This window comes from Perca flavescens, chromosome 13 (assembly GCF_004354835.1).
Source record: "Perca flavescens isolate YP-PL-M2 chromosome 13, PFLA_1.0, whole genome shotgun sequence".
NCBI lineage: Eukaryota > Metazoa > Chordata > Actinopteri > Perciformes > Percidae > Perca > Perca flavescens.
This window is the reverse complement of record NC_041343.1, coordinates 16,917,518-16,933,344: the sequence shown is the minus strand read 5'-3', so window position 1 is coordinate 16,933,344 and position 15,827 is coordinate 16,917,518. Positions and strand designations below refer to the sequence as shown.

The following is a 15,827-nucleotide window of genomic DNA, read 5'->3' as shown; positions in this document are numbered from 1 at the left end:
AGAACATACAAATTATATAACTTATACAGCCAATTTGATTTTTAATTATGTTGATTATAGATGAACTCTTTTAAATTATACTGTTACTTAAACTAGCTGTAATTATATTATTTTTTTACAGGGTTTTCTGACAGGCTTCCTCGGAGGGGTCCTTTCCGGTGTTGACGTTCCTAGCGCTAGCTGTCAGTGGAAGCTAGCAAGACTGCTATCTTTCCCTGCGCGTTATTTTAAGATTCTGTATGATTTTTTTTTTTTACATGTTCCAGTCTCTATCGTAATTTTAGCCATGACTGGATTTAATCTTAAATTTAATGAACCGATGTACACATATTTTCTTTGCATTTTCTAGTGTTTTTTTGTTGAGCTGTGCTCAGAATTAAGCGTAGCTGTAGCTGGCTAGCTTGTTGTTAGCTGCGGACAAATCTGGTGCAGACAGGTTTAGCACTGCAGACACAGCTTCTCTTGTTTGGAAGTCATTGTTCATGGGCGGAAAGTTGTATTGTATACAAGGACTGTAAAGACCATGCAGCTTTATTACAGAGCTAATGATTTACTGCGAATATGCAATACTTTAAATTATGCTTTCGCAGCATTATGAATTTTAATTAGTAACGTTGGGTCAGTAACATAGTATTTAGACTTAGTCATCCGAATGCATTTTTATCTTAAATCACCTTATCTGTATTGTTAAAAGTGTACTTACCAACTTCGTGGTATAATAACTGTTTTTATTGACAAGAGGCGGGACGTTTGTTTAAATTAACAAACATGGACAAGAAATCATTTGATATTGTCTTGGATGAGATAAGAAAGGTAATGAGTGCCTATTCCCAAATGTTTTGTCCGATTTAAGTTTTGAAATCAGAGTTTAGTAATTCTTTATTCTGTGTTTCAGTGCGTCCTGACCGATCAGCGGATCAAAGCCATAGAGCAGGTGCATGGATATTTCTCCAGTGAACAGGTAACTGTCGAAACCGTACCACTGTCATTTTATTTAGTTTACTGCTCAGTTGGTCCGCTGTGAGAATGTCCGCAGAATCTTCAGCTCACCACGTGCTGTATTTTACCACACTAGATAGACAGGGTTCCCACACCTCTGTCAAGTCCTCACAGTTTGTGCGTGTTTAAACGTGCTTAAACGGTCATTAAATTAAAACATAGTCCCCAAATTCATCCATATGCCTTATATTAGAATCTGATAGTATTACTAATTATTGACTTACCTTATAACCAATGCTGCATATGGTTAGAATTTATTTCTTAAGTACATGGATATGGTGTGTTATATTTAGTTAGATCAATGCTTACTGAGGATAAATGTGTTTTTGCAATTGTTGTCATGCGAAACAAATAAAGTTGGTAGTCAAAATTGTCATGGTCTTTTATGCTACTTCCATACTAGAGCCGTCCATCTTTAGTGTTATTGCAAGTTGTAACCCTGTCTTGAACATCTGCAGGTGATGGAGATACTGAAGTATTTCTCATGGGCAGAGCCACAGATCAAAGCAGTTAAAGCTCTGCAGCATGTGAGTAATATGTGTTTTAAGTGATCGGCACCAAAGTTAATAGTTTGCATTAATAAATATGTTTTCAAAAATGGATATTATTAAATGTGTAAAAGCTACAACATCAACATTGGTGAAGCTTTAAAAAGTTATCATTTTGTCTCAAATTGCCACCTCTCTCTGTCATTGGTATGTTTTAAAGTGTTAGTTAAATATGTTTCTCCTTCTGTTGCTTTTAGAAAATGGTTGCAATCCCTACAACCAAAGTTGCAAATATCCTGAATTGCTTTACCTTCTCAAAGGACAGACTGGTTGTCCTGGAACTAATAGCTTTGTGAGTACATTTTAAAAATGCGTTGAAGCACCCTGAATGTACTTTTAACACTATGCCACATGTTGTAATATCAGCATTTTTGGTTTGGCTAATTGGTTACTTGTTTGATTTCTGTTCCCATACAGGAACATTTCAGATGCTCAAAATTATCGTCCTGTGGAGGATCTGTTCCGCATACACTTGTCTGAGAAGAAGCGGGCTCGCAGGATACTAGAGCAAGTAAGTATCACCTTTACAAGTTCAACTTCATGGTGTTGTTTGTGTTCTAGGTAGGTTAACATAGGAAACCTATCTGCTACTCTTATGTCTTGGTATCAAAAGACCTTGTGGAATCACTTTGGGGGCCATAGCCCCAGGGAACAACTGTTGCTTTGTGAGATGTACAGAGACTAAGTGATAGATGGACCTAAGATAATAATGCAATCAAAAATTAGCTTTTAGAACAGCGTCGTTTATGTTGACAAACCTAATAATTATAATATTTTTAATGCATACTATAAACACAAGCAAACACACACACACACACAGTTTCTAAACTAATACTACTTCTGTGTCACTAGGTATGTAAGGTTGGCTGCAAGGCTCCTGTAGCCATGATCTCCTCCTGTGGTATGATACCAGGAAATCCATACCCAAAAGGCAGACCCAGTCTGGTCAGTGGCACATTCCCTGTAAGTATGTACATGGTTTGTGTTGAGCGTTCCTGAACCATCACCAACTAAGGACAGACATAAAGATATAGATTGTATTATTTATTTTTGTATGTACGTCCCTACTTGTTCCACTTCCATTGTCTCAGGCTATTAATGAACAGAACAAAGTACATAATCTATGTGACATTGAGTGTATTTCTTTGTGTTGTGATTTTAATTGAAGTAGACAGCAAAGAATTGGCATATGGCATGTTTTTTTTCTGCCTAATTAAACCTGACCATTCTTTATGATCACAGGGAATCCCTCCAGTGAAGAAAGAAGGCGAGAAGAAAGAGGACTCTTCTAACAGTCTTGAGGGGAAAGGAATTTCTGCTCGTATTATTGGACCATTCAAACCTGTAAGCACTAGAATGGGAATCGCTGACTAGGATAATGTAACAGTGCCAGGTTGCCCCAGAAAAACCTAATAACAGAGTGACAAGGCTTTACATGCCTAATTACATTAAGCGTGATAAAAACTTCAACCTACATGCCAAGCCATGGTATATACAGTAAGTTAATGATTGACCGTGGTTAGATTGCTGAACTGACTGGAGTAAAGGCTTTAGCAGAATAATAGTAGCACATACAGAAACAAATGAGTCATATATGAGTAAGAACACACACTCACAACGGTCACCCTTCAAATTTAGATGCAAAGCATAGAAATGGACTTTCACTGTACTCCAGCTATTTCTATATAAGGTAAATGTTCTGATGTCTGATGAGGCTATGAAATATGTTTGACTTCTGTTATTTATTAATAACCATCTTGGAATATAGGAACATTATTTAAAAACAACCACCATCTGCTGCATAAAAATGACCATCCAAAGCAGTGGTTTGATCTTCCATATTTTTCCTTTTGGTTTCCATATTTTTTGTCTTATCCTTGATGTAATTAACCTGTTAGTTGTCTTATATTGCCTTTGAAAACACTTGCATTACAGATTCTCAGAATTAGACAGAATGTGCTCATCAATTAAGTGTTTTGTGTGTGTGTGTGTGTGTGTGTGTGTGTATATATATATATATATATATATATATATATATATATATATATATATATATATATATATATATATATATATATAATTTGTTATCCTTTTCTAGTTTCCCTCAACCTACAACCCTCATCGGCCTGTGCCCTACCCTATACCACCGTGCCGACCCCACGCCACCATCGCACCAAGTAAGAAACCAACCACTTACACACACTTATTCCTACCTTCCCCCGCCCTGCCCTGTAATCCAACACTGTTTACAACTTGCCAATAATAAGAAACCAGATGGATAGAAGGTTCTCAGACAATTGAGGAATTTAGTTTCAGGTACAATTAGGAATTCTTTTTTTTTTCTTACTGCCATCTGGGATTGTTTGAGGTGTAGTTAGTAGTGGGATGCGTTGTGTGTGATTCTTACATTTGTGTGTGTTTATGTGTGTGGTGGACGCTGTTAATATTTGCAACTGCTACTCAGGTGCGTACAACAACGCAGGCCTTGTTTCTGTGGGAGGGGTTATTACAACCAGTGTGCCCCCTCCCCCCTACAACTCCACCCACAAAGTAGCAGGTATGATTCGATGGAAGCTCGTGTGTGTGACAGCAAATAGACAATCCTTGAAGCTTGCTGCCTAACTACCTGGCATGTTGCTTACCTGCGCTTCTCAAGTTTAAGGCCTTTATCAGGTGAAGAATGTGCTTCTTACTTCTGGAATGCACTGAGTGACCAGAAAAATGCATCCCCCTTATATTTTAATGCAATGTTGGAGAGATGTCAATTTAATTCTGAATTCATTTTAAGGGGGTGTTTCCGTATTAGATTGCATCCAATGCAACCACATTTCTGTTATATTTGATATAATCCAGAATTTGTTCTTCTCCGAATATGTAGGTGAAGTAGACAAAATGGAAAAATTCAATTTCAATACTTGTCAATGTTATACAGTACAACACCCCAGAATGGTATCAACACACAAACAACTAAAACAGTGGTCATAAACATATTTCTTTTGCAAGGCTGTTGTATTGCATTGCAGGCGTTTTCTGTTTTCTGGTCAGTCGGTGTAGAAGTAGGCTTATGCTTTGGTGAATTGTGTGGACAGGTCTTTGGTTGCCTGGACTGGAAATGGCTTCAAACTAATGTCATTCATGTTTTTCTTACTGGAATCATGCTGTGAGCTAGCATTTAACATGCATCGCTTGGGTTCACGTATTTTTATTTTTATTTTTTTTACACACTGTCTAATCAGTTTTCACAGTTGAAATACATCTTTTAGGGCCTTTGGGGAGATATGTGGTCATATGCATAAAATGTTTCAAGGTGCATTAAATTGACAAATGTGAGATAAGCACACTGTGTCATGAAAATTAATTTAAGATTACCAAGCAAAATAAGTTATTTAAACATTTCCCCAAAGGTAAAAAGAAGACATATTCCAATCTTGAAAATGTTTAGAATTTCCATGTAATAAGTTGCTCGCAGGGATGCTCTCTGACTATTCTTCCTTGCTGTCTCTCCTCTCTCTTTCTCTCTTTTTTTTATAAATGTGAGCGTATTGTTTCTTTTACAATAGTTTGTGTTGGGTTTAACCTATTCTGTCTGTTTCCTGGATAGAACTAGTGATCAGAAAATATGCAACTATGTGATACTGTTTAAATGTATTTCTTTTTTTCTTTTCGTAGTTGATTTGTAACATCATGTCACGTAATAGCAGTCTTCATTTTAGATGACCTTTTTCACCAACTCTGATCTTTTTCTCCCTCAAGGTTACGCCAGGCCAGGCAATCTGCAGAACACCACACCTGGAGTCAACAGCGGGCCCCTCCTCATTCCTCATGGGTCCACGCCTTCTACCCCCATCCAACCCCAGGCTTCTCCTGCTCAGCCGCCTCCCACAACCCCTATAACACCAGTTTTCCCTGGCATGGTTCCCTCTCACAACCCTAATGCCCCCTCTCCCTCCCCTGCTCCATCCCCATCTGTGATTAAAGCAGGCCCACAGACCTCCAGTGGCCATGCTACACCGACACCCTCGTCTGTCATTAAAGCCCACACCCCTTCAGGCACCCCTTGTGGAACTCCTGTCCCCGGCAGCGGGGGCTTCTCTCCTTCCCCCTTCCATGTCGTTTCCCGACCAGGCACCCCTGCCACCTCCCGCAGCGGCCCAGACCCCATATCTCAGGCGAACTCCATGGGCTCAACTCAGCAGAGGGGTTTTTCCCAGTCCACAGACCACCAGTCAGGTCCCACTCACCATGGCATACACCCACAAGCAGGTAACCCCTCTGGGTCAGTGATCCGAAGTTACACCCCCTCTGGACCATCCACTCCAGTTATTCCGAGTTGTTCCACCCCAGGCCCCAGTCCCAAACTCTCCCCAGCTCATTCTGCACAGATTCAGGCTGCCATGGCGGCAGCTGGAGTCCTCAACAGACACACTGGGGGTAGTAACAGTGGCAGTAACAGCCCTGTGCCCTCTGCTTTCAAGGGCACCTCTCGCTCTGGCACACCATCTCTTAGCTCTCTTGTGGTTCCAGGTTCTGCCCAGGCTGCCTTGGCTCGTTCTTTGGGTCTCTCACACCCCTCAGGTTCTCCCCAAGTCTCTCTCTCTAGTCCTGTTGCTATCGGCGGCTTCCAAGCCCTGTCCTCCAGCCCAGCAGCCTCTCATTATCCTTGCCTATCCCCCTTTTCCTCCCTTTCTTCCTCTCTCCCTCCTTCCTCCATGGCTTCATCCATGTCCGCAATGCCTGCCACTACTAACATGTCTAACCATCCACCAACCTCAATCTACCCAGGGCTGCCTCCCAACGCTGCCCCAGGTGGAGCCTCCCCTTTTGGTCTGGGCCTCACCTCTGCCCCCTCCATATTCCAAGGCCTTGCGCCTGGTCCTAGCCCCGCTGCCTTTGCAGGGTTGGGAGTTTCAGGAGGGCACGGTGCTGGGAGCCCTGTGTTGTCTTCATTCATGGGACTGCCAGTAGCCTCTTCATCCTCAGTAGCATCGGTGGCACCACTGCAGGCAGCAGCAGCCGCAGCAGCAGCCGCAGCTGGAGTTCCATCATCATCGCCAGTTTTACCAGGCTTTGCGTCTGCTTTCAGCTCCAACTTCCAGCCTGGGTATGTGAGCTTTCAACATTTTTACTGGCCAGTATACAGAAGCCATGTTATATGGAGAATCTAAAATGAACCTAATGATTTTATATTGATCTCCTGATATTATTTTATGTAGCCTACATGACAATACCATAGCAGCTACTCTATTTTAATGTACTGTTGGTCTGTGTATGCCGATTTTTCTGGCTGTTACAGTAGCCTTATTTTGTCTTCCATTTCTAGTAACCACAGTAGTTAGTAGTTTGATCATATGACAATGATTTCCACTTGCGTGTAAAATGGCTGAAAAAAGGGCGTCATAAATCATGTAAATCAATTTTCCACTTTGGGTTTTATAAGTGGAAACACTGCACCCACAAGTGCAAAGTCCACTTGTACTTCTACTCTGGAGTGTCGGGCCTAGACTTTGGTTTGTGTTGTTCTTTGGCAGTTTGTTACTAGCTGATTGTTGTCAGCCATATATTTAGTGAGTTATCTTTTCAATGAACAAGTGTTGGAACAAACACAATCCTCACCTTTTGCTGACATTTTACACACTCAAGAGGTGGGTGATGTCCTTCTCGCAAGAGCTATTAACTGAGCAAGCAAGTTATATTTCTTTAATATTTATACATGGGGAACGGCAACATAGTTTAGTAAAGCATGAAAAAATATAAACAAATATAGCGTGTGTATTCTGTGTGTTAAAGGTTGAGCAGTGGACTCCAGCCTCCAGGAAGTAGTGGGTTCCCCAGCTTGCTGTCCTTCCCTGGGGTACCAGGCTTCTCTCCCTCTGCTTCCCCTGCTACCCTCGGCGGCCTCCACAACCCAACCATGCAGTCTGCTCTGCTGCAGGTAGACACACACACACACACACACACACACACACACACACACACACACACGCTGTACTCTGGCAGAGTAAAATCATTTACATATCAATTTGATAAAGCCTCTCTGCTACAAAAACACTGCTTTTCTTTGTTTTGTTCCAGGCTCATCCCACATCTGGTTTGGAGAGCTTTCCTCCTCAGCCCAACAGTTTCACCAACTACCCTCCAGGCCCAGGAAACCCCTTTCCCCTCCAACCAGGCCTGCACCCACAGCTGGGTTGGCAGTGAAACCCACAATACACTTTGAAACATTGAGTACACTTACACAACGACCCTTATTGTACACCCTGCCCTACCCTTCAGCAGTTGAGACGTTCACTTTCGCCTGGAACCCTGAAGAGCACAGGACGGGTTGGAGAGTTTCAATAATGTATATGTTACAGCCAGAAGAATGACTTACTACTACAAGAAACACTATATTGAATACAGTTGAAATAGTGTGTGGGGGAGATAGCATATTTCCTATATTATTCATAGTGAACAATTGTAAATATCAGTTGTCAAAGTTGGTAGGTTTTACAAGTAGATGGTTACTGGTTTCAATGTTAGCTGGACTTGGCTGTTTTTAATCAAGTTTATTGACTTTTATTAGTGAATAATGAATTATAGAAATGAAATTGAAAATCATGTAATGAATTGACACTATCCTCGTGTAGTATTTCATGTCCATTCTCAGTGAAACAGACATGCGTGATGAGACATGATACTGATTGATTGTCCTAAATTGAATATTGTATTATGACATGACATGGTTAGGTGAGCTGTATCGCGCGGTCATATTTTGAAGTGGGCACCCCATAAATATTTGTAATCCTCGTGCTGTGTCAAGGGTGGGAGAAAACTAGCATTTGGCAGTTCATGTCTGTGTTTCAGTGAACACACACTTGTGGCTGTCAGCAGTTCACTGTGATACACATTTCATTTCATATGTTTACAAATTTCTTTGAAACGATGCCGCCCTGCTAATGCTATTATTACAGTATTTGACCATATATACTGTATGCAGATGCTTCTGAGAACAAGCATTTGTTGATTGATATATGGACTTGAGATATAAAATGTCTGTATTCTTCAGTAATGCTTTGCAACATAGTGAAAACTGTCATTTTACCTCATTTACTGTACACCTCAGTCCGCTAACAGACAGTTGAGAGTAATAGACACGTTGTGTGTTGCCCTTGTTTTTTTTTTTTTTTTTGTCTGTTTTGCCCTTTTTTTGTATTTGCACCTGTTTTATTATTTGTCAGTAAACTGCTGATTGATTGCTTTAGCTGTTGCTGTTCTCTATTCTGTGTGATGCCATGCCTATCAGGAAATGGAATATAATTACGTGAGGTGTACAGGATAATGTAAAGATAAATATTGACAGCTAGACATGCTATCCTATAGTTGAAGGCCAGTTGTTAAAGAAGTAATCATCACATACCACACCCACCTTATGGACATACTGTATTGTACCAGCAAAGTTCAAAAGGTTAAAGTAAAGGTTCATGATCAGAGAAAGACTTAATTAACAGGATAATTGTTAAATATTACAAAGTACAGCCTCAACAGTGACCAGATAATTGAATCTGTACTGAAGGCTGTGGTAAACATATACCTTAATTGATAGGCAGTTATTGTTTTACTTTCTGTTATTTCATCCAACCCAACCGTTTTACAGCCTACTTACAGTCCATTTATGGCACATCTTGCTTATCATGAGCATTCTTATTATTGCTAAACACTCAGGCGATGCAATCAGTCATGTGTCAATTAGTCATGAGAAACCAGTCACGGGATCTCAATGGAGCCATTTCTTTTTCCCATCATTAAAAATGTTCCATTTCCATTCCTAGTCATACTCTGACACCTGTTATTATCATTGTTATCTCCTTAACCAAACCTGTTATTAGTGGACATTATTTTATTAATTATGCATTATGTTTTTCAGTCACTTAATTAATTTATTTCAAGGCACATTATCTGCTCTTTATAATTTATCTTTATATAACTTTGCTATGTGTAATTATTTCATCATTTCATCAGCAGCAGAATTGCAATATAAATGCTTACATTTATTTAATTTCTATTATGTAAGTAATGTTACAAATTAGTCGTGTACCTTGCTATTTATTCTGAAGGAAAATAATATTAATGTGACAAACATGGTCCCATGTACTACAGCAAGTGTACAAGACATTTTGTTCACCCCAATTAACAAATGATGGCCTCTCTGAAGCCATTATATTTAAAAGACATGTTTTGAGTTTTCCCTATCTGTTCTTTATTTCTTTATTCAATTTAACTCATTTTTACAGACACCATAAAACATTGATAACCATGATTGGTTCTCTACAAAAAGAGCTGTTTTAAAACAATAGAATTGAATCCAGTTTTACAGAGTCAAATGAGCTTGTTTTTGGATATCCACAGATGTTGAAGTGAAATGAGGGAAAGTACAGCATTGCATTCTGCATCTCTACTTTCTACAAAGAAATGCCATCAGTACATTATTTCTTAATCTTTTGGGTTGGGACTGGTAAGGTTGACTATGCAAAGGCCCTATTTGGCAATGAAAGCTGCATTATGAAAAAAATAAATAACATTCATTTAATATCCTATATTATTCTATGTTACCAGTATTTTTAAATTACCTCCTTCATTTATATGCAAAAAATAGGATTTCTTTTTCTTTCATGAAAACTCAGTATTTTATAAACATTGAAAGTATAGATTCCTGTTAGCATCATGATAATTGTATTTGTTGATGATCAACTCAGTGTCGGAGCCACACCTACACCTCTGAGCCACATTATATAGCAGCATTACAGCTTTAAAAGGCTGGGTGACTCCCTCCTCATCAGATACACTTCAACAAACTCTCTCAACACACTTCCCCTCTCAGTTGTAACCAGCACATGGAAATGGATGACCAAATGGAAAGCCAGAAGAGAAGAGGAATAAGCAAAGATGATTTAATATGTAAGATAAACCACATTTCTTTTGTCTGTCTGTGCTTCTGAGCTTTAATGTTACTTCACTGGTTGTGTTAAATATTACTAACACCAGAGTTGGTGTAAGGCTTAGATCAACAAAGGAGTTGTTGACTCTTCCCTGAAACACAAGTTCCATGTTGAATGTTACCGTGACATTGTCAGTTATGTGAGCGGGAGTGTATTGTGTATTATGTATTATGTATGATGTATACGTAGGAGCTCACCTGTGCAGGCGGAAAGCAGCCAGAGAGGCTAGGGCAAAGTAGAAATCCATCGTCATAGAAACAGAAATCACATGAGTCACTGAGATAAGAGTCCCGAAAGCATGTGACTCTGCTAAGTGTTTGTGTGTGTCTCCCTTTATATGTGTGTTGCTCCGTGAAGTCAGGTGAACAAGGAGCTGCCATGTCACACATGTTACGTTTTGGCTTGGGTGTAAATGGGCCTAATTTGGTTGCTGATAATGGCTCCTTTTCATATCACATCATGTTGAAGTATAATTACAGTACTTTCCAAATCTTTGTTATCACCAACCGGTTGGACAGGATCATGTAACGATAGAAGGCTGTGTGTATGCATCCTTTACATGCGCACACGTTCACTCAGGTGTTAGTGATGCACAACTCAACAATCATCACTGGGTGCACATGTGAAGATTTGTGTACAGTTCCAATTAGAATTCCTCCATCCAAAGAAACCCACAGGTTTTGGTGCTATTAAAACCTATTTAATTGAAAAAAAATACACATATGTATAATGAAGATTGGTACAGTGTAAACTAGGATTATATTCCAGCAATTCTCATAAACTATTCAACGGTTTTTCCAGTATTTACCATAGCTCAAGGGAAGTGAAGTTGCAAGGTTCTCTAATGTGCAACAGTGCTCCATTGCAGTTTATTGCAGTGGTAAAATGTCCTTTAGTTCAAAAACAGGAAACCATATTTTCTGTGGTTTGACCTAGAAAGAGAGTGTAATGTTGCTTATAGCACAACAGGAATTATAACCACAGCAGTACAAAGACCATAGAGTTGAAGCTTTTTGCAAATTAAAATATAATCCGCATATGACAGTGTAATACTGCACGGTACTGCGGTATAAACCATTGAGTCTAAATGTGCCCTTGATATGTGTGCATACATTCAATGGAAAGCTGTTTTGTCTATAATCACAAGGTAAACACTGTGACCACCAGGGACTCAGTGTGAAATGTAATGACTTTGTCACAAAACATGCACAAATAGAAACGGAACTACAGTCATTTCAGTTGAAAACTATGACACGGTACAACCTTTCCCTCTCTTAATGACTCATCTTATTACCAAAGCAGCACTCCAGAGATAATGTTGCATGGGTAAACATTTAACTATTTGCACTTATAGTGTGAGAGTTTCTCATAGTGTTAACTGTGCGTTTCTCTGCGTGTGCACTGCTAGTATCAGTGTTAATAAATAATGTTCTATTATGATTTCAAGGACAAAATTAATACCATTGTGTGTAGTGTGTTGGCCTTTTTATAGCAGCTAAGGGTTGAAAGAGGGCCCAAAGGAATTTCAAACTGATCCGTGAGCTTCTGGACCGATGTTTGTATTACCCCTCATTATGCCTCAGTGAATCAGATCTTGTTTCTCCTTGCAAACCTGTTCACATCTCTTACTTTGCTATAACAAGGAGGCTTTCCTCTCTATTTCATATTTGTTTTACGGATTTCACAGTGTGCCATACAGACTCAAACACACACTGTTGTCCCTCTCTCTCTCTCTCTCTAGCTGAACGGACAGGGTCTTTGGGATGCGTTGGTTGGATCCTAGTCATACTCTCTGGCATCTTCACATTTCTTCTCTTCCCCATCACCATCTGGTTTTGTCTGAAGGTGAGTGAACTCAAAAAGTCAGCACAGCAGGTTAGAGTCCAGAAACTGCTATTTCCTTTATTGCACATCTGAATGTGAATTGAGCTTGTGCTGTGGTCATCCTGTTGTTATTGCAGATTGTTCAGGAGTATGAGCGCGCAGTTATCTTCAGACTGGGCCGCATTACAGACAGGAAGGCTAAAGGACCAGGTAGAAACACTCCCAATTTCTATTTGATTTTTTTTTTTGTAAACTGTAAAAAGAAAAGAAAATCCTGGATCGGGTATATCATTTGTGGTTTAAGAAAGGCGTAGTTTTAAATCTTTGATGCAATATAGTAATGTAATGTTTTCTTTTTTTGAACTGAAAATTTATGCTTTCTCCTGTTCGTCCATAGGAATTTTTTTTGTTATGCCGTGTACCGATTCCTTTGTGAAAGTGGATCTGCGAACAGTTTCATTTGACATCCCACCGCAAGAGGTAGGGGTGGCACAAAGAACAACAACAAACTGTCTGAGGGGAAATTATTTTAATTAAAATCTGTGGACACACACACAAACTGCCATGTATTTCTACTCTAGATCCTGACCAAAGACTCAGTTACAGTTTCTGTGGACGGAGTGGTGTACTTCCGGGTCAGTGACCCCATTGCCTCTGTGGCCAACGTGTGTAATGCTGACTTCTCCACCCGTCTGCTGGCTCAAACCACCCTGAGAAATGTCCTGGGGACTAAGAACCTGGCTGAGCTCTTATCTGACCGCGAGGGCATCGCTCACAACATGCAGGTACTGGAAACTATCAGGCGGGCATCTCTGAACCCAGATATCAAATCTGTCCTGTTCATAGGTGTTTGATGGTTGCTGAAGGTTTCTCTCAATGGAGGGCACCACCTCATTTTCAAAAATTGTGAGACATTTGGATGAATCATTTTTCTTTGAATTTGTATTCCTAATGGACAGCTTTATATGTGAATTCCATCTGTGGATGGTATGGAATAAACAATCAATTACACTGTAAGCTACAGGTGTGAGTTCTCCCTCTTCCTTTCTCTTCCAGTCCAACCTGGACGAAGCCACAGACAACTGGGGCATCAAGGTGGAGCGTGTGGAGATTAAAGATGTGAAGCTGCCACATCAGCTGCAGAGAGCTATGGCTGCCGAAGCAGAGGCTACACGAGAGGCCAGAGCCAAGGTCAGGCCATGTAGCATGACACATACAATACATGTATATACTGTACAATGTTATACAATAATTAACACACAATGTGCGTTATTGTCAGGTGTATTATTTTAGGCTAATTAATTAAATTGTGTGCCATCCTAATCTCTCTTTCCTGATGTGCGTATAGGTGATTGCAGCAGAGGGTGAGATGAATGCATCTCGTGCCCTGAAGGAGGCGTCCCTCGTGATCTCAGAGTCTCCGTCAGGCCTGCAGCTTCGCTACCTGCAGACTCTCAGCACCATAGCAGCAGAGAAGAACTCCACCATCATTTTCCCCCTGCCCATGGATATCATATCTCACTTCATGAAGAAGTGATCCCTCAGTTTGCTCATCCTCTAAAAGTCACTGCTTAATGAAACATTAATTGGATGGGATCAGGATACATGCCTGTGCCTCCTTGGTAAATAAACTGTCAGGGTGCAAGATAAGCTATTGTTGTATGGTCGCCATTTTTTTCAGACTGATCATGGAAACAGTTAGTCACGCCGTGACCAGGCCAGCCTGCTAACCAATGGGATTTTGATTTAAGTCATAGTAGTCAGCATGCTATTGGCAAAATGTATTATGAAAATACCATGGCATCATATGTTGTTAAAACTATATGATACATAGTGTCTCATTCATAATAGGCTATTATATGATGTCATTTTGGCCAGTTACATATTTTGATACTGAAATAAATGTAAAATGTTTAAAACAAACTCTAGTCTTATTCTCAGTCATACAGCTTAGAAAGCTTTGGTTGCATTGACTCTTGAATCCCTCATATGCGATATTAGTTTATGTTTTTGTCACTTCACTAGTTTAGAACGTGTTAGAGACTTTATCTCTTCACCATTGAACAGTATTCATTAAAAAACCTGTGCTTCTCCTTTGAAATAAGCACTTTGTTACACTTCATAATAACCATCATTAATACATTTTAAATTGGTAATCATTAACAAATACTTAATATACTATACAAAATGTTATAATGTGTGCAACAATAAACTCAATCAAATCAATCATCTGCATCCATTTTCCATTACAATATTTATATGTTCCACATAATATGGACACCACCGGCTGTAGGGGCTTGACAAGTTAAGGACGCTGTAACCTCGGAGCTTTGAAACTGACTGTCTGCCTAGTTTGTCCTTTGATGACTGCAGGCCACAGTCGTTTTTCCCCAACATGTACTTCAATGCCATTTGCATTAAAAAAGGGAGGAGGATAACGATGAAAATAAAAGACAAGGTGCCAGTTATGAAAATGAAAGAGAGAGAGAGAGAAATGTGAGCTTACCTCTGCAATGAGCTGAGACAAGCGGCTGTCCCTCTGTGAGTAACATTAATAATATTAGTAAACATTATTAATCATAATTTCATTGTTTGATATAACTATTAACTTAAGTGTAATTAACTAACTAAAACCTTTAGTGCGTAACTTTTTGATATTAATAAACGTCTGTTACATCCAAGCCATTGCCAAATGAGTTGCTACAAAGCTAATTAAGACTATCAGCTCCACACAACTCTCTCTCTCTGTATTTCTCAGCATGGCTATGTTCAGAAGATTGTGTGGTCCGGTGGGGGGCTTGTATCATGTGGATGAACGGATTACTTAGAATTCCTCATGTGGGAGACAGAAACTATGCACTATAGATTTAAATCAATTTACCATTTATTAGTGTAAGTGTTACTGTAGACTCTGTGGCAAAAAGTACACTAACTTACTTTTCAGCAGTGTTGCCACAGTTACTTTGAAAAAGTAACTTAGTAACTTTACATTATACTTGATTTTAAAAGAAACGAAGTTAGATTACAAGTTACTTTATTAGTTACATGCAGCAACTGCCGACAACACCCCCACAGCCTCAACATAAAAATGACAACCGGTTTACTGTGAGGCAGCTCGGCATTGCCAGTAGTAGGATCTGGTTTATTATGGCACGAAAGAGAGCGAGTCAACCGTGTTTAAGGGCAGCATTTCTTCTACAACATACTGCCCGACCAACTTCTTCAACCCTCCCCCACTTACTGTTCAGCTTTTGTTGTGTGGGTGGTGGGGGACCTCCTGCTCTCTGCTTCGCACCACCTGGTGGGACTTGCTCTGTAAGTTTGACTGCAGCGCTGCGACTCCAAATGTTTCTTCAAATTTGACGTAGTGTTTTTGTAGCTAGATAGCACTTTCTCGCCACCAGCACGGAGTGTACAACGAACCTTAATATTGCCGTCTTTAGCTGACACAAACTCAAAATAGTGACTGTATTTCCAGCTA

General features: G+C 39.8%; 2 protein-coding genes across 3 annotated transcripts; both read left to right on the top strand.

Moving 5' to 3' along the window:
- The first annotated feature begins 172 nt into the window (after positions 1-172).
- On the top strand, positions 173-9,453 carry proser1 (proline and serine rich 1). 2 transcript variants are annotated; one of them, XM_028596417.1, is made up of 12 exons: positions 173-813; positions 896-961; positions 1,458-1,526; positions 1,745-1,839; positions 1,965-2,058; positions 2,400-2,510; positions 2,790-2,891; positions 3,646-3,724; positions 4,012-4,104; positions 5,301-6,648; positions 7,335-7,479; positions 7,620-9,453. In XM_028596417.1, the coding sequence occupies exons 1-12, from the start codon at positions 769-771 to the stop codon at positions 7,743-7,745; spliced, it is 2,373 nt and encodes a 790-aa protein (XP_028452218.1). In that variant the 5' UTR covers positions 173-768; the 3' UTR covers positions 7,746-9,453. The 2 variants fall into 2 exon arrangements, with proteins under 2 accessions (XP_028452218.1, XP_028452219.1); XM_028596418.1 differs by lacking the exon at positions 4,012-4,104.
- Positions 9,454-10,350: 897 nt separating this feature from the next.
- Positions 10,351-14,573, top strand: stoml3b (stomatin (EPB72)-like 3b). Its single transcript, XM_028595374.1, has 7 exons — positions 10,351-10,481; positions 12,264-12,367; positions 12,484-12,556; positions 12,744-12,826; positions 12,928-13,131; positions 13,403-13,537; positions 13,695-14,573. Exons 1-7 carry the CDS (start codon positions 10,418-10,420, stop codon positions 13,881-13,883), a joined length of 852 nt encoding a protein of 283 aa, XP_028451175.1. The 5' UTR covers positions 10,351-10,417; the 3' UTR covers positions 13,884-14,573.
- Positions 14,574-15,827: the final 1,254 nt, after the last annotated feature.

Excerpts from the sequence above, each read along its gene's own strand:
- proser1 (XM_028596417.1), top strand. The coding sequence starts at position 769 with ATGGACAAGAAATCATTTGATATTGTCTTGGATGAGATAAGAAAG. Across the intron at positions 814-895 it reads TCTTGGATGAGATAAGAAAG|TGCGTCCTGACCGATCAGCG; the intron begins GTAATGAGTGCC and ends TCTGTGTTTCAG. Across the intron at positions 962-1,457 it reads GATATTTCTCCAGTGAACAG|GTGATGGAGATACTGAAGTA; the intron begins GTAACTGTCGAA and ends GAACATCTGCAG.
- stoml3b (XM_028595374.1), top strand. The coding sequence starts at position 10,418 with ATGGAAATGGATGACCAAATGGAAAGCCAGAAGAGAAGAGGAATAAGC. Across the intron at positions 12,827-12,927 it reads TTGACATCCCACCGCAAGAG|ATCCTGACCAAAGACTCAGT; the intron begins GTAGGGGTGGCA and ends TTTCTACTCTAG. Across the intron at positions 13,538-13,694 it reads CACGAGAGGCCAGAGCCAAG|GTGATTGCAGCAGAGGGTGA; the intron begins GTCAGGCCATGT and ends ATGTGCGTATAG.